Source organism: Notamacropus eugenii, chromosome 5, assembly GCF_028372415.1.
Source record: "Notamacropus eugenii isolate mMacEug1 chromosome 5, mMacEug1.pri_v2, whole genome shotgun sequence".
Classification (NCBI taxonomy): Eukaryota; Metazoa; Chordata; class Mammalia; order Diprotodontia; family Macropodidae; genus Notamacropus; species Notamacropus eugenii.
Window position 1 is genome coordinate 143,069,363 of NC_092876.1, and position 24,513 is coordinate 143,093,875.

General features: G+C 37.6%; 1 protein-coding gene across 1 annotated transcript in view; it reads right to left on the reverse strand.

Annotated features, from left to right (window-relative positions):
- Positions 1-6,952: 6,952 nt before the first annotated feature.
- The window catches only part of POU2AF2 (POU class 2 homeobox associating factor 2), a 66,622-nt gene continuing 49,061 nt past the window's right edge, over positions 6,953-24,513 (reverse strand). Inside the window, exons 6-8 of the mRNA XM_072615672.1 lie at positions 13,784-13,826; positions 8,902-9,203; positions 6,953-7,354 (exon numbers count right to left, since the gene is read on the reverse strand). Of these exons, the coding sequence (XP_072471773.1) occupies positions 6,953-7,354; positions 8,902-9,203; positions 13,784-13,826 (747 nt within the window). The remainder of the gene's footprint in view (positions 7,355-8,901; positions 9,204-13,783; positions 13,827-24,513) is intronic.

The window sequence follows — 24,513 nt, forward strand, 5'->3', positions numbered from 1 at the left end:
TTCAGTTATTTCAGTTATGTCCGACTCTTTGTTACCCCACTTGGGGTCATTTCTTGGCAAAGATGCTAGAGTGGTTTGCCATTTCCTTCTCCAGCTTGTTTTACAGATGAGGAAACTGAGGCAAATAAGATTAAGTGACTTGCCCAAGGTCACACAGCTAGCAAGTGTCTGAGGGTGGAGTTGAACTTAGAAGATGAGTCTTCTTGACTCTGGGACAGGCACTCTGTCCCCTACACCACCGAGCTGCTGATCTTATGTGTAAATATCACCATTATTATGATTAATAAACCTTTATAATTTATTTTAAGTAATATATCATTAATATACATCTTTAAAATTTATCAAATATGAGATAGTTATTATAAATAAATTTACCAGAGCCCTTATGTTCTAAGTCTTAAGTGTACACCATGTATACCCTTTACAACCATTCAGAGATAATGCTGAAACTGGAAAACTGTTTCTTATAAAACTTTTAATATTAAGTTATAGGATAGCAAATAATTGATCATCTGAAGCAATTTTCTGTATTATTACATACTTTTATTAATTCGGATTTTCTGAACCTTTCAAGTAGAAATGCAGTAACTATATATAAGTTATGATGTTGTCAACAAATCCCCAATTCTAGCTAATATCAACATTAGCTGTTTTATCCTCACATTAGCTTTAAAGTTTGGCTAATGTTAAATCTTAAGAAAACTTTTAAACTGGTCTTAAAGAAAGTATTGCTCATTTTTAGCTTTTGTGGTGGCAGTTTAGTAAAAGGGGCACATTTTACATTTCTTTGTGATTCAGTAGTAAGCTGGTCAACTCTTGTTGATGTTAATAAGGTCATAAACATAGACAATGAGTAAAGTATGAATTTCAAGCATAGTCTACGCAAATTGTTGCTACGATGAGGGTGATTTTAGTGTATCTTTTGAGAATATTCTCATCACTTTATAGTCACAGTTCATATATCATTTTGGGGTTTAGCTTTTTTAATGGATAGCTGGGCTTTTTCGTGGATTATACACATAGTTATACATTATATAAAATGATCATAAAAATTTTAGGCATGTATTTTTCTTATTAAAATTTCTTAGTCTTTCCTCTTTACTACAATAGCATATTCATATGGTATTATTCAGATAATAGCAAATCAAAATAATCTTTTAAAGGTTATTTATTAAACACAGAAGTAAAGGTGTGGTTTTCTTCTCTCATTCTTTTGGGATTGTGGAGCATTGTGCAGAAATACAAACATGTACAACTATGTATTGTAAAGTTACTCCTATGATCTAAGGGAGGATTATCCACACTGTATCTTTTGCATGGGCAAATCTTGGTTTCAACTTGGCATCATGATTTAATTTGCTTATTTTAGTACTTTAACATCACTATCTCTGTTTACTCTTAATCCAACACTGTAAACCCTAATCTTATCAGGAGCTGGAATGGAAGAGAAGGGCAAGGCCCTTTATTCAGAAACAATTAATTAGAACCCCTTCTGTTCTGAGAGGTATGAGGCAAAGGATAGGGAGAGGGAGGGAGGGAAGGAGGGAGAGAGAGAGAGAGAGAGAGAGAGAGAGAGAGAGAGAGAGAGAGAGAGAGAGAGACAGAGAGACACAGAGAGAGACAGAGACAGAGAGAGGTGTGTGCAAGGTGGAGGGGGGAAAGTTGGGAAAGAGAGAAAGAGTGAGGAAAGGAAGAGATCCATTTTTCTCAGGCTAAAACTTTGCATCAGGGGGACAGATTCATCTCTAGCATCAAATAGAACAATGATATCCAAACTTTTTTTTGATAGCACATTAAAACACTTTTGAGCATGCATTCCAATATGTCTATATGGACTTATTTATGATATATATGTAAATATATGTATTATGGTGCTAATAATTTCCATTTTAAAATATACAAAAATAGAAAATTTTAAAAGGGTGATATAAAGATGAAATATTTGCTCTAAGAGTCAATAAGGAGACACTGGAGTTTATTGAGTAGAAGAGTGACATGGTCAGACCTGTATTTTTGAAAAATTATTTTTGGCAACTGTGGATGATAGATTCTTGAAGGAAGAGACTTGACCAATTGAAGGCTATTGTCATAGTTCAACTAAGAGGAGAAGACTGCCTAATCTGGAGTGGTGGCTGTGTGAATGCAGAAAAGGGAGGAGATATGAAAAAGGTGAGGAGAAAATGAATGAGATTTGGCTATGGATTGGATATATGGGGGTGAGGAAGGCCAAGAAATCTAAGATGACATGAGATAGTGAAAACTTGGGTGTAAGGAAGGATAGCAGTGCCCTTGATAGTAACAGGGATGTTTGGGAAATGGTCTAGTTTGAGAGGAAATATAATTTAATGTTATCCTGGATCTAGGTCAAAATCCATCCATGCCTATCTTGTGTCATTATTCTATCCCACTCAGCATTCACTATCATCAAATACAAGGCTCATCCTCTCAGTGGCACCTACTCCAGCTACTAAGTGAATGCAGGAGGGTTGGGGAGACAGGAGCTAAAGGTGGATTTTTTCCAAAGTTAGTTGTGTAGTTTGTGTAACTGCAGTTTAGGCTATAAGTACCTTAAAGGACTGACACTGGGGAGGTTGGGAACCAAGCAGAATGGTAGAGGTGTGATGGTATTGGAAACAAACCTCACAAAGGCTTTTCAAAGAACTGGTGGGATTTGACCTTTGTTGCTACCCTGCATTTTTTTTTTTATCACATATAGATATCACATATAGCCAGACTATGATCCTCCTTAGAAGAGGGGAGAGAAGGGAAAGGGAAATAAGCATTTTTATAACATCTATTATGTGCCAGGCATGCTGATAGTAGAAATTGAATGAAAAGCAGGACAGAGAAGGTGGATAGCCTCCTCCATTTCCCCCTCCTTCTTCTTTTAAATCACTTTCTTAGTAAGATTTTTGGAGCATGGTTTCATTTGGGGTAATTGGGAAGAGGGGAGAAATTTTATAAATTTCAAGACCATTGCACATAGCCATGATCCAAATATATGTAATTCAGAAACATTCCAAAGATCTCTCTCTCTCTCTCTCTCTCTCTCTCTCTCTTATATACATACACATATTTGAATAAATAAATACATGTATACATAAATATATACATATTCACAGGAATATTCACTCTTCTAAACATCTGTGCATGACTATTCCTCCTCTTTTAGAACAGATAATTGAGAATTGCTGCATAGGCTTCCATTTTCCAAGTTAATTTTGGATACAGAAAAAAAGATATAGTTCATGCAAAGGACCAGGGTAGAAATAAGTGGTGCTTTTAGATGTCAGTTCTTTTATAGGGATAGGGTCTGCACTTGTAATTTCATTGATTTAGGGAATTTCTGTATCAGGAAACTATCCCTACCAATTCTGTATGGTACCTGCTCTTCAATTTATATCTTAGAGAGATATTTAGAGCTCTCCGAGGCTGAGAGGCTTGATCAGGGTCACAAAGCCAGGCCTTTCAAACTCTTAGAGCAGTTCTCCATCCACTATTCCATGACACTCAGTTATTTTATATCCAATAAACATTTACTAAGTGCTTATCTCGTGCCAGGTACTGTGCAGGGGATACAAAAAGAAGCAGCAGATAATCCCTACCCTCAAGGAGTTTACAATCTAAAGGGGGAGGCTTCATAACAACAAATATGTACAAAGTAAGCTATGTACAGGATAAATACCAAATAATTAAAAGAGGGAAAGCACTAAAATCAAGACGGGTTAGGGAAGGCATCCTGAATAAACTCCAGGGCCAACTTATTACTTCAAGGAGCAAATACAAACTCTGTTTGGTATTTAAAATCTCCACAAGTTGGCCCCTATCTACCCTTTCAGCTTTGTTACAAATCACTCTCCTTCACGTATACTATGGTCAAGCTAAACAGTTCCTTACACACCAGAATCCATCGTTCATCTCTGGGCCTTTTTATTGGCCGTCCCCAGTACCTATAATGTCCTCCCACCTTCTTATCACCTCTTAGAACTCCTCTTTTCCACAGAGGCTCAGTTCCGACTCTCTAGCTTGATTCATGGTTCTGCCCCCCATTCTCCTTAGCATTACTTTGCATCTCTTTTCTGTTCATGAAGGGAAGGGGTGGTTTCACCTGTTCTACCATACTTTCTTTGAGAATAGGGACTCTCACTTTTACTTTTGTATTTCCAATACCTAGCACAGCACCTGGCACGTGGTAGGTGTTAAAATAAATACTTGTTAATTGATTGATATACTTGGATAGATCTTTAGTGACTGGTGAGCACCATGTCTCTGTTCCAGTCTGTACACTTACCTCGGGTCCAGCTTATAACAATGTGAATAATTAATGATATGCAAAATCATGATACTGCTGCATGATTACAGGGTAAATAGCTCAAGTAAATGACTGCAACTACTTTTATACAGCCAAACCAATTTCTAGGGTTAGCTGAAGGGAAGAGAGAGATTGAATGGAGCAAGAATTTGCTTCTTCCCTATAGTACCCCCAGTCCAGAAGGTGGAATGCATAGAGGGACCAATTCCTTTCTCTTTTCCATGAGGAGTAAGTTACCCTCAAGGGCTAGATGTGCAAGGAGCCACTGCCAGACAGTTTTACCCTTCCCTAGGTGTTCAGAGGAAGGAAAGTTGGGTCCTAATCCTATTTGGCTTAGAGGAAGGAAGCCTCCATTCCTAAATAGCTGGGATTTGTGGCTCTCTCCATTCACTTTAAGTGGGGGAACAAAAATTTAACATCTTTGGTATCAGATAGGGAACAGGTGTTGGGGATGGGTGGGGGGGAATGTTATCAACTCCTCCCTCCAGAAGAGGTTGAGCCCTCCAAGAACTAAAGATCACACATTCTTCTTTTTATTTTTCCCCAAGGGATGGCCATTTGGGGGTTAAGGGAGGGTAAGTAAAGGGGATGTTGAGATTTTAGGGAAGGCTCCTAGCCTTACAATGTGTCCCTTTTACTGGACATTCTACCAATTAGCACTACATTTGTGCTAACAAGTGCTCCTGGAAAGGTTCACAGTCATCCATCACTGTGTGAATGAATTTAATCAGTCAATAAACATTTATTATGGAACTGTGTCAGGTACTGCAGATACAAAGGGAAAACAATTCAACAACAAAAACATACAAAAAATAAGAACCCCGCTTTCAAGTAGTTTTTGTTGATACAGGTGAAGATGAAAGTGGATTCTAAACTGAGGAGATTAAGGTGGAAAGATAGAGAGGTGAGAATGAGATGAAGAAAGGGAAATGGAAAGGGAGAGCAAAAATTGAATTAGGAGCAGGAAGAAGAGGAACAGAACTGGGAGAAACCTTGTGGTTCATCTAGTCCAATCCATACATCCCAGGAATCCTCATTATAACATACCCACAAATGGTCATCCAGAGTGAGAGAGGCTGAAGCAAAGGAACCCACCATTTTGTGTGTCAGGCAAAGTATGCAAGGTCTTTACTCATTTGAATGGCCATGAAAGCTTAGTAGGAATGATGTGGTCATAGATCATTAAGCTACAAAAACTAATAGACATCAAGCAAAGTGAGACTAATTAGTGAACCAAAATGTTAATTTATTAATCTTTAAAGAAAGTTATATTCTTCTGGTCATAGTACTACAAAGAATTCCTTCTAATAATTACATGTAAGTCTCTTGGATCACAACATTGTCCTAATTCCCTTTCCTATGTAAACATTCTGTTGTGTCCTGTTGACAACCTCTGCTATCTGTATTTTCTGCTGCTGATCAATATTCTTTTCTGATTACATGATTCCCATTTTATGATTTCACTGTTACTTTTAGTCTCTATACTTATTCCATCAGGGGTTCAATGCCTCAGGTTAATTAATGTATATGTTAATGAAAGAAACTTATTTTTGATGTTTATCTTCTCTCCTTCTGATCTGGTTTCTGGTCTAGATGTGTTTCAGAGCTGAGTTCTATTTCTGAGTATACTGAATATAGTTGCCAAGCCAGAATCTCCCCATCTGGTTCTATTTGTAATAATATTAAAAAATTCATCTTGAGCCAAGGAGTCCTTTTAAAACCACACCTTTAAAGTCATATTATATGAAATTATCCCATTATCCTATGTTAGATCCTATATCACCATCACTACTGCCATCATCACCACCACCATCATCATCATCACTTTCTTCTCCTTCTCCTCCTCCTCCTTCTTCTTCCTCTTCTTCTTCTTCTTCTTCTTCTTCTTCTTCTTCTTTTCTTCTTCTTCTCCTTCTTCAGAACAACATCAATTTCAAAGGTATCTTAGATGTGGTATCTCCCTTCACTTGGACAGATCAACTGGCCTATAATTTAGTATGTAAATTTTAGAGAGTTGCTTGAAGCCCACGGAGGTTAAGAAACTTGTCTATGATCACCAAATGAGTGTCTAAGGCATATTTGAACATAGGTCTTTCTGAAGCCAACTTCAAAGAACACTATTTTATATTAAATGACATGGACCTCACAAACAATATAATAGATTGCACATGAAAATCAGCATGTTGTATGACATGTATTGGTTTGATGTCCATTAATGAAAGTATTGGTGTCAAGAAATAGTTCTGCCCTCAGCGTGAAATTTCTGAATATATATATGTAGTAAAATTTTACTGCAATGCAATGACTAATTCTACAGTAGAATTCAATGTGAAATAGATCTTTCTTGGTAATAGAATTATAGAGGTACCAAAAGGCAGTTGACTGCTCTAGAAGTCCTATGATATACATCCCATGGATGGACTGCCAGTGTCCCAGGGCATGACATCTTAGAGATATATATCACTGCATTGTGTATATATCAGCATTCCTCTGTCAGATGACTTTTTGGTACTCTTTGAAAAACAAAACAAAACAATTACTACATCTCTTGAAAATTAGTCTTTGAATGAACTGACAGACATATTTACTGAGTGAAAACATCAGCATTTGAAAACATTATTACAAATGAGATTTTCTTTCTCAGTAAGCTCTTCGACATTCATAGGACCCCCATACACCAGTCCCATCGTCCTTTGTCCAGGATGGATTCTCATGAAGAGAGGTTGTATCCAGAGACTCCTCTGAAGAAAGTTGAATCACCTTGGGAGTTAAGTCATTGGTCACAGTCATAAAAGGTGTGAAAGAGTAGGAAGAAGAAGTGGGGTAAGATGATGTATAATGCAGGTCCTCCAGGGCATGCAGTGAGTAAGACTGAGCTCCTGGGAGACCAGCTCCCCAACCAGAGCTTCTGTGTTGAGAGGGGCTTCCAGATTCCTGTGGTGAAAGGCAATTGGTGCCAGCTGGTAGAGTCTGCAGTGGATCTGAAGATGCCACATCAGGCTGGTTAAGGCTATCCGGCACTGTCTGCTCCCATGAGTCCCTCTAAGAAAAAAAAATGAGAAAAGTTGCTGAATATTGGCAGGAAATGAAGTTACATTTTCATATCTAGGAATTCCCCACCAAATATCCCATGCAAGCAAACAGTCTAGAAAGGAAACTTTATTATTTTTTCTTTGCTAGATGGAGCCCTAGTTTTTAACCCACTTGTTAGTTTGTCTTGTTTCTATAAAGGTTTATTTCATTTCCTAATTTAGATTTGCACTTACTATCTATGCATTGCTCTCCTCTCTCCCTCCCAGGGAAAAGGAATAAAGGAACAAAATGAAACTTTTTATTTTGTTTTCCCTGACATCTTTGGTATGTTGTTAGATGTCTAAAATCCTTGAGACCAGTGCCACACACTGAACATGACTGAAGGCTGGAGCTAGCCTTTCATATAAATAAAGTAGCTACTTACTCTTGTATGATCCAGAAAGGACTTTTCCCCCTTTATCTCTTTCCTCTTTCCTCTGTCTAAAACTATTCTATTAAAGATTTCTTCATCCCTGAAGGTTTTTCGGTCTTCAAGAATGCTTGGTTAAAATGCAAATACTGTTGAGAGGATAACACCTCTAAGTCTTTATCAGAGTTTACAGCCTTAGCAGGGATTATGATAGTTAAAAAGAGAAGACTACAGCGATGATGTGAAGGACAGGAACTGGGCAGGGAAATTAAGGATCCTGAGGGGAAGAGAGATGTTGAGATGAAAGACATGGCTTACTTCAAAGTTTTTACAGATAGGAGGTTTATAATCTTTGCAGGCCAGAATCCCCATGCTATTTCCTTTAATATTTTGGGGACACCACTTGAATTGTCTTTCAATGTTCACATCTGTAACATAAGGTGGGAGTGCTTCTTTACAATGAATTCAGGCATAGTGATCCGAACTGGACCTGTGGTTTCATTGCTTTAGAGAATTCCCAGGTGACTCCATCTACCACTTACTCCTAGATAGGTAGTTGCCTAGAGTACTGATCACTCAAAGCAGCAGTTAGGGTTTAAGCCCTGGTCTTCCCAGGCTCTAAGACTGGCTCTATTTACTACTCCACACTGCCTTTCGCCATGAATTCAAATTTGTTAAATCTCTGAAATCCATTATTTATTAATATAGTGACAAGAATAATGAATGAGCATTTGTCTACTGGATGAATCTTTTTTCTTAGGAGTTTGAAACCAATTTCTAAGAAGGGCTTTCCCTCAGTGAGTATCCTTGTGGTAGTCAGTGTTAGGCAGTGCCCTACTATGATCACTTGCTTCTGAGGCTGCATTAAAATGTATAAGCAGCGTCCCGCAGCACACACAGTGTTTGCTGAGCTTGGGGAATAGTGGGGTGGGGTGGGTTGGGGAGTATAGGGGGTGGCGTGTAATTCAGTCGGCCTGGAAGAAAACAAATCAATCCTGGGTGAAAAGTCTCTTTGTGAGAGACTGTCTCACTGGTTAGCGTTGGAGCAGCCTCAGTGAATTCCCCAACTTGATTGTAAGACAGGTTGGTGATCTGCAAGGAATTCACCCGCTGTCAATTTACTCTCCCAGCATCTCAGAATACTCACAAAGACGAAGTGGGTGGAGTCACTAGGAAAATGTGATTGTAGAAGCGGCGGGGGCAAGGGCGAAGCACCGAAGAGAGAGCTCGTGTTGGGGGTTAGAGCTGCTGGGCGGTAGTCTCCATAGGGCTCGGAAAAGTAGGAATCCAGGATCGGGGGGTAATTTTGCATTGTGGAGGACTCACAGGAAAAAGGTTTAGTCAGGGTTGATTGGTAACCATCATTCGAAAATTGTTTAGTGTTGTGGAAATCCGAGTCAGATAGAAACGATCTTCTAACACCATAGTAACCTGAAGTTGCAGGTGAACCTGTATGCAGTTTTAAAACAAGATAAAACGGGGGGAGGGAGAGGAAAGAATATTAAATCTAAATGATGAGAGCTGATGAATCACTTTTGTGCTCTATTGTACCTTATGAATGACATCCCTGATACTAACACTGAACATCTATGGACAAGATGTCCTGAGTGTCCTGAGCACTCTTAAATGCTCTGGTGGAAAGAACTACCATTTATTCTTAAGTATGAATCCATCAGAGTGCTTAGGAAGGTTAGTGGTAAATACAACGGTCTGTCCTGGGGCTTACAGTCCTCCACAATTTGACTCCAACCTATCTGGCTTTATCTATTACTATTTTCCCTCATACGTTTTGTGTTCCAGTCAAATTGGAATAATTGCTATGCCTTTCTGAGTCTGTGATGTAGCTCATGCCATTCAAGACGCCTGGAATACGCTCCCCTTCTCGGTCCCCACCAAGTCTCCTCCATCAGTTGAAGTCAAGGTCTAGCTCCAATCTAGCTTTCAGGTTTAGCTTAGGTGCAAACTATTCCAATAAACCTTTCCTCATCTCCTCAATCAGAAGTAGTGTCCCTTGATTTCTCATAGTATCTTTTTTGTACCTTGGTTTTGATGTTATTATACTCTGATTTCTATGATGAGTCAGTGGCTCTCTGTCTTACCTCTCTCATTTGACTAGCTCTGAGGGTAGGGCTAATGGCAAGAAACATTTTTTTCTTTCTAAATTTTTATGCATCTGGGCACCTAGAGTGGCACTCTACATTATTAAGAATTTTGGTATTTGTTATTTCATTGGATTAATCAATGTTGTACTCCTTCTGTTCAAAGTGTGTACTTAATAAATACTGGTTGAAATAAATGGATTTTGAATGAAACAAAACAAAGTAAAAAGACATTTCAAATGATCCTTATGAAACTATCTACTACCTTCTCTGTACCTTCTATCGCCACATTCCTTCTATAGAGGTCATTATTCAAACCACCTTTGTCTTTGGACAAAGAGAAGGGTTGGATCCCAGATTATATGGTTTTGTATTTAGCCATTCAACAAACAATCAATCAATAAATCTATTTTGTGTAAGGCACTGTGGCCACTTGGGGTGGTGGTGTCCAGAAGCACTTAACACAATGCTTTGCACGGAGTAGACATTCAATGATGTTCATTGTTGTTGGTGATGGCAGTCAGGTTACTAGGAGGCAAAGACAAGGAGCTCAGATGGGCACTTTCTGGTCTTTACCATGCTTATATTATCTGCCTCCCTCTAGTGGCTAATAGGTTGTCCTTCACCCAGGTCTGAAACAACAGAATGTGAAACCTTGGACTTTTTTAAAGAGAGGGCTGGGATGAAAGAGGGACAAGAAATTCAGTTCAATTCAACAAGCATTTATCAAGCACATGCTATGTGCTAGTCACTGTACTAAGCTCTGGGAATACAAAGACAAATATGAAAACAGTTCCTGTCCTCAAGGGGCTTACATTCCATAAGAGGAAAGATGTGTACAGATGAGTAAATATGATATATTTACAAAGTTGTTTTGGAAAGGTGGGGTGGGAAGCACTAACAGTTGTTGGGATAATGAAAAGCATAGTGCGGGAGATAGTTGTGACTTGAGCTGTAACTTGAATGGAGTTAGTGATTGTAAGAGGGAGAACGTTCTAGGCATGGAGAACAAATGACCTGTGCCAAAAAAAAAAAAAAAAAAGCCAGAAAAGAGGGGAAAATATCAGGTACAAGGAGCTGTAAGAGGGCTGGCAGGAATACAGCATGTGTGAGGGGGACTAATAGGAAATCAATCTGGAGACGCAGGTTGGAGACAACTGTAAGGTCTCCAAATGCTAAAGAAGAGGAATTGCGAGATAACCATATTCACATATGAAGGAAAGGTTGGTAAGATGATTGGGATGGCAAGGAAAATGTTAAACATTGCTTTTGAACTGCATAGCTGCTACATTTTAGGGAAAAGCCACATTTTCAAAGGTAGGTAATGTTACATTTTTTTCCTTTATTTTTTTTTGGCAGCAGAAGGTGATGATCTATCAGCTGAAAATACATGTAACTGCAAAAATAAATGTGCTGCTGACTGAGATAGTCTAATCAATTAATTCTGGAATGATGTGCCCTCTCAAAAGCTGTGTTCCTACTACACAGGGACAACTCTGGAGTCTCCTATTCCATTTCTTACCCCAAATAGAGGAGGAGGTGGCAAAGTGGGGCTGGAGAGGGAGTTCCTGTATTAAGAGCACCAATTAATTTCCATTTCCTCTAAATTCCTACAGCATTTCATATTATCTTCATTATTATTTCATATATGTTAGCTGGATCTCTAGCATTCACATATAAGCTCTATGGAGTGAGGGATCATGTCTAATACTTTTGTATCTCTTGAAATCATTTAGTATAGTGCCATACATATCACATATAATCTCAAGACTGAAGACTTAGAGACTCAGGGAACTTGAGAGATCATAATCTGATTCTTTCACTTCACAGATTTTAAAAAAAAAACCACCTTGAGGCCCAAAGAGATGCAGTAATTTGTCCAAGCTACACAGGTCCTAAGTAACAGAATTGAGATTGGAACCCAGGGCCTCTGAAGCTGAATGAAATTAGAGTTCTCCAGAACAAAAAGGAATCCACTCTATTCTGTTTTAAAGCTTGTAGTCCTGCCATAAGTTTGAAGACTGAAGTTACAGCCTTTGTATGAAGGCTGCTATTCCAGGGAAAAATTTACACAAGTGAAAATGAAATCAATAAATAAAGCTGTGTTTTACACAACAATATTTAGAGCTATGAAGGTGGGTAAGGCCAAGAATGGAATATGTAAATAATGCTCCTATGCTCTCATATCCAAATTTCCAACTCTTGGATAGAAAGATCCTTAAAAAAAAAAAAAGAAGGTAATTCTGCCTTTAGGAATATGACAATTTTTAATTCTTAAAAGGATGGAAAGCATATTAAGATTTTAGACAAAATGAGAAATTGTAGGAACTGGTCAGCAGTAGCCACTCCCAGGTTCAAAGAGACAGCAAATGAAATCTGGGAACACAGAAGGCAGAATTGTCACTAGACACACTTGGGTTCTCAACTGCAATATCTTTTTTGATCTTGCCGTTGGGCACTGAAGGTATTGAAAGCTACTATTCATTCATTTAATAAGCATTTATGTAGTACATATAATGTGCAAGGCATCAAATTGGTAAACCCCCCAAATTACAAGTGTTCTCTCCCTTTTGAAATTACTTTGTTTTACTTTGTGCATGAATTTTGTTTACTTGCTTTTTTGTATGTTTGCATGTTTATCTCTTCCCCACTGTCCCAGCCCCACCTCCTGGGGACTATAAGCTTTTCTGGAGTGAACAGGTTTTGCCATTATCTTTCTACCTCCTCCCCTACCCCCAACATAGTATCTTTTACATAGTAGATGCTTTAAAATGTTTGTTGAATTAGATAGAATAGTTAGTTGCTGGTGCCAGAGAGACAAAATACAAAACTGTTCCAGTTTGTGTTTTCCAGGACAATAGAAGCCTGTCTCATCTCAGAGGAATTCTACAAAATTTAGAGGGTTGAGTTATATTCACTTCTCGCTATGTATCAGGAATGGTCCTTGAAATCCTATTATTACAGACAGATTTTATTTTTCCCTCTTTTCTGGTTACTGCTTCTTAGGCTAATTAGGATGCCAGCTCCTTTATGAAATTCTTTAGAGAATGTGTTAGATCTGTTCTTTAGATACCTGTGAGGGGAAAATTTTGTCATTATTTTCAAAGACCTAATTGCTAACTGGACTACTTAATCACCTTTCTCTAGTCTAGGGATTCTGACCCTGTGGTTCATGGACACCTAATAAGTGCATGGACAGATTTCTGGGTAGGAGAGGGGGAGGTTTGAGAATTTGTTTTTTAAAAAATTGATAGCTGTATTTCCATATAATTGGCCTCCTTTGTAGATCTGTATATTTTATTTTAAGCATTTAAAAGCATTATTCTGAGAAGGGGTCTATAGGCTTCCTTCTATTACACAAATAATGTTCTAGATGAGTCTGTGATTACTCCTGAAGTGGGTGTGTGTATGTCCCTCGTGGCTGAAGAAGACCATGCCATCGGAGAAGTGATGACATGACTTGCACTTGACTTTGTTTTGAGTGAGGGAGGGCTGTGCAGGTCACCAGCCTCACTTCTCCTCCAGAGCCATCTGAATCCACTGACCAGATATTCAATCAGGATAACTGGAGATGACTCAAGATGAGGCAATTGGGGTTAAGTGACTTGCCCAAGGTCACACAGCTAGTGAGTGTCAAGTGTCTGAGGTGAGATTTGAACTCAGGTCCTCCTGACTCCTGCACTGGTGCTCTATCTACTACACCACCTAGCTGCCCTGCTGAAGTGGGTGACATGCTTTCAAAAGAGCATACAAAGATAATGATTTTATTTGGCAATGTGTGAGTATATACTTTAAAATAACTATCTGAAGAGATGATGCATTGGGCAACATTATTATTTAGTGTTGTAAAATGTGTAAGCCTGAAGAAAGTCAAATTGCCTGATTTTAACCAAAAAATAAATAATTGATGGAAATGTTTATTGTACTCACCTGGCATCTGGACAAATGGGGACTGAGAGGAATTGGTACCACCCTGGAAAACAAAGACAGTTGGAATGTGTTCTCCTGATTTTTCAAGTACCAGCCAAAAGACTGTAGACATTGTTTTGCAGGTTTCATTTTCAGAAGCTCTGAGGTACAGATTTCAAGTATTAAGGAGCAGGTGTAGCAAACAGAAAGAACTCCAGCTCTTAAATGCTAACAATGGTTTCAGGAATGCTAAAATAGAAGAATTTATCTTTTGTTATTTATTGTTTACTTTCTTATCTTAAGAACTATGAGTAGAGATCCTGGTTCTAAGGTATCTGGATGGAGAGTGAAATGAAAATATGGCCCTTTAAGTTAAGGGAGGTGACGTGTAATAACTGATTAATCTACAGAGATTTCTATATAGTACCTCATTTGAATCACATAGTAACCTTGTGAAAAAGGTACTATAGATATTATTACAGTTGTGGAGACCAAGGCACAAAAACTTGCCCATGTTCATACAGCTAGTAAGTATCAGAAGCAGTATCTGACTCCAGGTGTTTCTAACTCTAGGTCGCACTCTACCCATTATTTGACTATGCTGCCTGTGTAGTAGAAACAGTCTTAGATTCAGGGTCAAGAAATTCACATTCTATTCATAGTTGGAATATTATCATAATCATAGTCATAGAATTTAGAGCTGGAAAGAATAATCCAGGGGAACAACCCATCATTCCTGCTACCACCACCAACTACTGACCAATAGCCATAGTTAATCAATCACCTACCAGGCTGTTAAGTCTAAGAGCTCTAGGAACACTAATGCCCTCTGGCCTCTGCTTCTAGCCCCCACTCTCTTCCCCGCTCCCCTTCTTTCAGCCATCATCTGTGGAAACAACCCTTGTGGAGTAACAAATGCCTTTGGAAGTCCTTCCTCTCCTCTTTCCTCCTCTCTCCATTCCTCCAAATCTCCTGAAAACCCAGAAAAGAAGTTCTCACTATGGAAGTCCTTGGAATCATCAAATGGATCATTAGCAGAAACATTTATGGTTGTATGAATAAAACCGACACTGAAGAACTATCAACCTTTCCTCTGTACCCTGAAGCCCACTAGGCCTTTTCCTCTGACTTGTAGATGAGATTTCCTGTTCATGTTGTCTCCCCTATGAGAATGTGAGTTCCCTGAGAGCACACATCTTTTCTTTTTTAATCTCCAGAGCTTAGTACAGTATGTATTTTATGCTTAATAATTGCCTTGTCACTTATTCATTTCATTCATTCCAAAGAAACTGAAGTCCAAAAAGATGGCTCTTATGTTGAGTTCCAACATCTAATATTTTGGCTTTGAGTACTCAGCTATGATGGAAACTGTTTTGGAAACTTCAGCAAAAAAGCTCTCTTGAGTATGAAATGATCAAGGCCAGGATGGTTTGGGGTAGGGAACCTGTGGCCTCAAGGCCACATGTAGCCCTCTAGGCCCTCAAGTGTGGCACTTTGATGGAATCCAAACTTTACAGAACAAATCCCCTTAATAAAAGGATTTGTTTTGTAAAACTTGGACTCAGTCAAAAGACCACACCCAAAGCCCTAGAAGGCACATATAGCCTTGAAGCCAAAGGTTCCCCACCCCTGTATCTCATCGACATATTGCATGGAAAGAAGGTGATTGATAAAACTGCAATAATACACTTCTGTGTTTTCCTCTCCAGGTTCCCCTGCCACAATCAGCTGGAAGTGCCATTACTCTTCCCTCCTCAAACTCAACCTTCTTTTCAGAATGCTTGGGGTCCCTCCATTAAACTCCCCTTTTAATCTTTATCATATTTATTTTATGACTGGGGGAATAAAAAGGGAATGTAAGGGTATAGAAATGCCACAAGTGTAGTGATGAAAAAGGTGACTATATGTAAAGATCTGTTATGTTTCAATGTGGCAGCAGAAAGAAATGATTATATCAGTGCTCCTGGATTCTCAGACCAATTAATATGCACTATGTGGGTATCACCTCTTTTCCATTCCTTCTTCACAAAAGACTGCTGCTAACCACCCATCTGTCTGCCAACAGAGCTGCCCAATAGTATATTGTTCTAACTCCTGAGATAACAATGTGTTCTACTGGGACTTCCTTTTCATCCCTTAGCTCCTTCTCTTAACTTTTTTATAATCCTTCTTGTCTTCCTCCTTCTCAGAGTTTCTTCCTCTTCCAAGTTTACATTTACTGATGGATAGCAGTTCTAGGCTTTTGAAATCAGAGGATTCTCAATAACTACCAAAACCTTCAAGAATAATGAATTTCATTTACTATTTAGATGAAGAATCCCAAATGTTGAATGCCTTCCTGTGTCCATAAACTCCCTTGCTATTCTTTTCTATTTAAAGTAGCTGAGATAGTTCCTCTTTTCATCCCTCTTCTGGCAATGTTTGCAGGGAAAAAGACTAGAGAATGCTTTGATGATTTCAACCACAGAGATTGCCTTCCAACTACATTTTATATATCTTATACGTACATAGTTGTCTGTATATTCTTTCCCCTAACAGACTGTGAGCTCTTTCAGGGCAGGGTTCCTATTTTTTTCCTTTTGCTGTATCTCTAAAACCTAGCACAGTGAGTGGCACATAGTAAGCCCTTAATAAATGCTTATTGACTCACCGAGAGCACCCTTTCAGGTGACCTGTTCCCATCTTATCAAGCAATGGAGTGCACTACACTGAATATAAAGCTATACTATGGGTAACAGCACAAATTCTTTCTTTCCCTAATATTTTTTTCAAGTATAATGCTTTTACTTTTTCTCTATTCCTCAGCATCACAAAGTCATGCAATGGGAGACAGGAAGGATAATCTAGTCCAACCTTCTTATTTTAAAGGTGAGACTCAGACAGGTGATATATTTTATGTAAGGTCATATAAATGGTACCCACCACAAGGCCATCAGTTCAGATCTGCTATTTTTTTCTATAAAGTTATCAAATCTTATGGCAATTAGGTTGATTGAATGTTAGAATCACTTTATTTCTAAAGACTCAAGTCAGAAAGGCCAAGGTCTTTTACTTAAGTGTGAAGGAAGCAACAGTCCCAAGTGAACAGTGAGAAAGGAGTAGAAAAAATGGTTATTTTTTTTAGTTTGTATTATAAATATGGTGAGGTGGTGCTTAGAATATTAACTTAAATGACTGTCTAGTTTCATCTGTATTCTAGATAGTCTCCTCTAGATCCTCTGTAGGTCTAGGCTCACCTCACTGGGTGTTGTTATCCATTTAAATAACTAGCTCTTTAGAAAAGTTATTAGGGTATGACAATTCAGTCTTACAGTAGAGTATTCATCTAGTCTTCACTTCTAGTGGCCCAACAGAAAGGAAAGAGAAATCTAGGAATCATAAGCCCTATGTTCCATCTTGTCCCTTCCATTAATTAACTCTGCACCTTAAAGCAAATCACTTAACCTCTGGTTTTTGTGCCTCTATTTTATCATTTGTCAAAATGGGAATAATAAGATGACCTCCCTATCTCATAGGTCTGCTGTGAAGACTGAATAAAATAATCACTGAGAACACTGAAAAAATTGAGAGTGCATACATTTAAAAGATATTGTTAAAGTAAGGATGTAGGCAGTAGTTATGGGGTCCAAACAGATCAGATACATGTGGGGTCTGGTTTCTTCACTCATAGACAGAAAAAATCAGTAGTGCTTTCCATGGTGTAAAGGTCATTCCCTCTTTGGGTACTTTGTCAGTTCTTGATATTGTTGATACACAAGGCAATAATGATGGTTTCTGATCATATTACATAGAATTGAAGAAGTCTAAAGAATGAATGTATTAGGATTATATGGGGATTTCAAACAGAAAGATTTTCCAGATTTGAAAACTTATTTGGTTGGATTAGTGAGAAGTGGCTGAGAAATCAGACTTCAGAGTGAGGGGTAAGAGTAATGAGGATGTGGCATCATAAACACATACAGTTTTAGTACTTTGGGAAGGGAAAGCTCAGATCCACATTACTATAATTCGCTTCTGAGTATTTATATCCATGGCTACATATCCCTATGTCTTCCCCCCCAGCACACACAAGCGCATGCATGTGTGCACTCCCTTCCCCCAAACGCACACACACAGAACACACCTCTTCAAATTCTAATCCTAACCCCTCTCTAGAAGTGATGGCAAAGTTAATACTGAATAGCCCATCACTTTTGACCAAGAAAGATGGTATATAATTTTCATTTTGCATACGGCAAACAACAGGATCCTGCAATGCCAGGTAGACAAATTTAGAGGTTTATATTTGAATGAAATTTGCCAGCCTGCAACTTCCTGTAGCTAACCCAGCAGCTTCACAGCTGCCCCAAAAGCCCCTCCATGAAAATGAGTTAATTTGAACTAATAGGTCACTGAGGTAGTAAAGTGATAAGATTAGGAATTTTCCTTGTTCACATTGGTGCAGGAGTTTTTATGACCCTGTAATATTTTTTGTGTGTGCCAACTTGGGTGAGTGCATATTTTGAAATGTATGAGACTTCCTAAGTACTTTTCAACTCTGTTGCAGAATAAGATTATTTTCCCAGTACTCTGAGTTATAATATTAATTACATGGCTTAGAAAGAGTTTATTTCTAAAATTTATCAAAGTTGCCATTATTTTTGATCCAATAGCAACCATAGTCATTTGTGTCTACTTAGTGTCAATTGTCAAGGCAGTCAAAGCTTCTTACAGACTTAAAAAAGTTTTATGTGCTTCCTTTTTCACATTCTCAACATACCTTTGATAGGGAAAGGGACTGTTGTATGATGTTGAACTCTATTACATATCACAGATTTGAATATACCACATGTCAAATTATAGACTGAAAGAGACGAAAGGACCTTAGAGTTCCTTAAGAGCGTATCTTTTTACAGAAGAGACAACCAGAGTACACACAGATTAGGGGATTTATCCAAGATCACACAATCATTTGAGGGCAGAGCAGGGACTAAAATCCAATTCTCCTGATTCTTAATATGATGATTTTATTCTCCTGAAAACACCCCTACACACCCACATACATATGCATGCACACACATATGTATATACAGACATACGTAAAGCAAGATTCACATTAGTTAGCTTATAATATGAGTGACACTTTTGTCCTTTGATACTAGTATATAGGAACTCAATAGGGAGGATTTCAGTGCCTAATGTAGTTCAGTTGCCTGGTGAAGTCAATAGCCACACTTAAGCATCTTGATTTGTTTCAGTGTTCTAATCATCAACCAATCACTCTCTCTTTATAAAGTGCTTTAACTTACACATCATTCCCTAGAAGACAACTTTTAATGATTCCCGAGGATAAAATAAAACTCTTCAGTCTGGTATTTAAGCATCTGTGATCTGACTTTGACCTAAGTTTCTAGCCTAATTTCATATAATTCCTCTGCATGTACTCGATGTGCTGCATACTTGAATTTAACATTCTCTGTCCTGCTATTGCTCAGGATCCATTTGCACAAGCTATTCCTTCATACCTGACATGCATTTCTGCATTTCCCTCCCCCATTCCAGCGTGCCTCTGAGAAGTCCCAATTTTTTTTTCTTTCAAGACTCAGATTAGATGCTAAGTACTCTATGAAAGCTTATCTGATCCTCCTAGTCCTAGTTCTTATCTCCTCAAGTTATCTTTTATTGACTTATCTTACATGAGCTAGAGACTTTCTTCTCGTTCTCTTAATATTTGGGAAGTATAGCTAGGGCCGGCCAAATCTTGTATCTAATTCTTGTTACACGACTCTGTTTTCTCCTTTTCTTGCCCTACACGTTCTTGTTAAGGTCTTTTACGTCACTTCTGATATACACTTCCTAACATATGGATGTTAGGAAGAGAACCCCCATTCTCAGGGGTTATTTGTAATTTCAGTTCTTTCAAGGACATGGTGTTCACTGATATGCAGTGCCATAGCCACATAGCATCACTGGAAAAATATTGGTGTTTACAATGGTGTTAATTTTATGTTTATTAAGATTTATTAAAATGGTTTCTACATAGTTGAGCATTTTCATGGGTATCTGGGAGTCACTAAGAAGTTGTACGACTTTCCAGATGTGAGCCAGCTTGATCTCTTTAATTCCGAGCTTCATTCATTAACTACCTGCAGCACCTGTTCCTCCTCCACCTTCTCTCCATCCTCCCCCCAACATAATTTGTGCTTTACTTCCTCTGAACTTTGGCTCTTACCATTCTTGTCACCAGTCTTCCATTTATTGCTATAGGGGAGTTACCTCTACAACAATATGTTTTATTTAGATATTGAAGGACTAACTCGATTAAATAACATCCAGCTGAATATCATGGTTGGTCTGGACAATATGTGTTTTTCATCTACGTTGTTTTTAAATGTAGATTATTAGACTGATGTCTATTTATTGCTCTAGATATCAGTGAGGAAGAACTACACAGTCCTGAAGCTAGTAGCGTCTCTTGTGAAGATGAGCAGTTAATGTCCACCACTATTAACAAAGAATCTTTCCCTTTTTAGATTTTGTGTAAGATAAACACAAGGATCAGAACACTTTGCATGATCCCATGTTTTACTTGTTTTGATAATGATAACTATCAGTGTCTTAAAATATGAAGAACATGTTAATATGTAGCAATATGCATTACTTAAACATTCTTTGGCTGGAATGAATAAGAAAGTAGACAAGAATAAGAAGGTGTTATAATGAAATGATAAAGCTTACTTCCTCAACCACAAAACAAATACATACTGAGTACCGTGCATAAGACATTGTGGGTAATACAAAAATGAATAAAACAGTCTTTGCCTTCCAGAAGTCAACAGTCTAGTTGGGGAGATGGGATACACTTGTAAAAAGATAATAAAAGGCTGGCTATGAACAAATACTAGAAACAAATGCTATCTAAGTTCAAAGAAAGGAAAGATCACTTTGAGCTCGCGTGGGCAAGGATGGCTTCTTGGAAAAGGTGAAATTTGTACTGGGACTTGAACAAAGGGTGGCATTTGAGCAGCTGGAAAGGAGTGAGGAGGACATTTCAGTTAGAGATAATGGTGAAGGTCCATTCTGAAGTAGGAAAATACAAACCTTGTTTGGGAGAAATTTAGCTAAAGCAGAGGCTTAATATGGACCACAATAAATTTACCCCAAACTTATACAACATGTAATCTTTCCTTAGAATAAAAATCTCTAAATGACTTTACGTACCTTACTTCAAGCATTACGATTCGAGAAAGGCATTATTCTCATACTAGACAGAAAACTGAGGCATAGAAAAGTTAATTCGTTTGTTTTCTGGTCTGGGAACAAAGACTAGAAATAAGGTTTTCATGATGTTATGATGCTGACCGTGATGTTTCATTGGACGTGTTGCCCTAAAAACCTTAACATACATATTTCCCTAGTATCTGTTTAAATATATAATTATTTTTGAATCTAAGTGAATCTTTACACACATTTGTTCTAAATCTTCATCATAATGCAGTCCAGCCCTATATTCTAGCCCATTACCATCCTTTTGAATTCTGATCCTTTTATCATCATCTTAATTCTCATTTGGCTTAATCTGTATGCTGAATTTGGCACTGTTGACCATGAGTTCCTTTTCAAAACTGTCCCCTCCTGTTCTCTGAAGATAACCACAGTAATACACTGTTGGTGGAGCTTTGCGTTGGTCCAATATTTTTGGATAGCAAGTTAGAATTATGAAAAGAGATGACTAAAATTTTCCTGCTTACTCTGAGGTTTCACTTCCAGCTAGGCTTTTGACTCCATAAAACTCAAAAACAGAAAGAGCTGATATAAACTAAAATATTCATAGTGGCACTTTTTGTAGTATCAAATAACTGGAAATATGGTAGATGTCTATCAACTGGGGAATGGCTAAAGAAATTGTGGTATGTGAACATAATGGAACATTACTGTGCCATAAAAAATGAATATGAATAATACAGATAAGCATGGGAAGACTTATATGATCTGAAGCAAAGTGAAGCAATTAGAACCATGAAAATAATGTATTGAACAATTACAACAATATCAACAGCAAGAAAAACAACAAAAGAAAATGAATGTTGTATGATTTTAATAATTAAGCTTGTCTCTCCCCCCTGCCAAGGGAAGAAAATGGATCTCCTTCCCTTCTTTGCAGAGGTGGGGGGACTATAGGTGTGGAACTTTGTATAAGTTGCTGATGTATTAATTAATTTTTGTAATTAGTTAATCTTATTAGTTAATTAGTTAATGTATTAGTTAATTTAATTAGTTGTTGTTGAGTCATTTTTTTAGTCTGACTTTTTGTGATTCCATTTGAGGTTTTCCTGGGAAAGATACTGGAGTGGTTTGCCATTTGCTTCTCCAGCTCATTTCACAGATGAGGAAACTGAGGCAAATAGGGTTAAGTGACTTGACAAGGGTCACACAGCTGTATTACTTTTTCTTTTTTATTCTTTATTACAGCAGATGGATCTTGGGATAAGGGGAGTAGGAAGGGGTATATTAAGAAATGCAGGTGATAAAAAACAAACAATACCAATAAGAATTTTAAATATTTTTAAATAAAATACATAAAATGTCATTTTCTCCATGAAATATTCTCTGATATATCCTATCTCTCCATCCTCTGGACCAATACTATATATGTACACATACACATTGACATATATTTACATTTATTTATTTACACACACATATTATGAACATATAATTATGTTCAGAGCATCTTAGTATCATTTCTGTGACCTGAAGTACAAAACATTTTGCTTTTGGGTCTTCGTGTGCCTTTGGAACATTGCTTGTACTAATGTAACTTAGAATAACTAAAGGTACCACGATGCCTTGCTGATAAATCCCATACTTTACTTGGCACTAAGCTAGTACAGTGCTTTAATTGTGTCAGATGGTCTTATTCTGGCTGTTTCACTGAAAAACTGATTATTTTTTTGTGAAATGTGTGAAAGAATTCAATTCTAGAAAACAGTTTTAATTTTATGACATTTAAAAATTGTCATGATCAGGAGAACAGCTGAGAAAATAAGCTGCTTATGAAAGTTTTGCTTTTTGTATTTCTGTGGTTGTGAAGGAGCAGGTGGTTGGGTGGAGAACGTGGAAGCAGGGAAAATGTGGTTCTGTTTTCTGAACAGTGGGATAGAGCAGGCTTCCTAACTTCAAACAATGGGCCTTTCTGGACAAATATGTAATGAAAGAATCAAAAAATAAAACATTCATAAAAAAGAATGGGAATGATGTGCTCTGTAGCATGGACACTAGAGTTTAGAAGGCATTACTCATTCAGAAAATGGTTTGGCTTTGGCTTTTTATTCCCTTTCTCAATCCTGTAAAGAAGGAAAGTTGGTTATGTTAATGATGTGATATGCAAAGTGAATATTCTGACCATGAGCCAAAGTACTTGGTAAGGCTCCTGGCTTAGACATTGATTCTCTTTATCACACAATCTATTGAAAACTACAGAAAAGAGGCAGCTCTTCTATGTGGAGATCAAACACAAGTATCTCATGCCAGTGGTATGGTGACTCAACTCATTAAAAGAAAACTGCAGTTTTTTAGGAGATTATAAAAATCACTTTATCTAAGGGCAGAGATGTTAACAGATAACTTTTAAAATAAACATTAAAAAATTAAATTATTAACAAAGCAGAGGAGATACCAGTTGGATAACTTGGTGTTAAAATAAACATTAAAAAATTAAATTATTAACAAAGCAGAGGAGATACCAGTTGGATAACTTGGTGACTGAGCTTTTCTGCAAGCATGTAAATGTCATGGAAATACTTCTTCAGAAGGTCTGTGATTTCATCAATATTACTACCACTGACATAAATCAGAACCCATAGATGCCTTATTATATAGTTTCATGAGTTTCTGTGGCCAAGTACACTAATTGCCTGGTGAATAATGTTATAGTGATGAACCTCTCCAGACTTACTACTCCTATGAAAATCTCTGGCTGCTACCATAGTTTAAGATTTTTCAGTTTAGTGGGACCTACTAGAGCTGAACTCTGTTGGCAGAATCTTTGGAAAGTTCACACTGGAGTAGGACCTTCCTGAAGTTTACTCATGCACCTGTTCACTGAAATAAAAGTTATAAAAGTAACAGGCTGGAATACACATTTATGACAGATGAAGAGATGAAAAGGATATTTAGATCTCCTTATGCCAGATGTTAAAAAATCTGTTGTGTTATTTACCCAAGGAGAACATAAATGCTTACGCTTGCTACATAAGTCACTCGAGATCTCTGAACTTCAGTTTTCTTATCTGAAAAATAAGGGGACAGACTAGAGTTGGTCCTTTCCAATTCTTAATCTAGGATCCTACGATATCGACTTTTCTTATCCTTCTGTGCCTTTATAGTATATGGGTCACCAAAAAGTCTATTCTTTCCGCTCTATTTAATTATACTGTCTCACTACATATATTTTAGCTTTGAAGGTGCTTACAGCAACTACAAAATTGACAGTTACTACAATCCAAGCCATGCCTTAACTTTACATATAGATAATTCTTTATTTTTCAAGCAATGATTGTCTAGTTTATGGGTTATCCAGACCACTAATTTCTTAGGGCAAATCACTACTCACTGGCATCTCCATTCAAGAAAAACAACAATTAAACTAGGTTAGGAACATAAAAGAGCTATAATTATGATATGAATAAGTTGTTCCTGACTCCAGAGAGCTTGAAGTCTAATAGGAGAAATAAGACAGAAATACAGATGCAAATTACAACATAATCAAC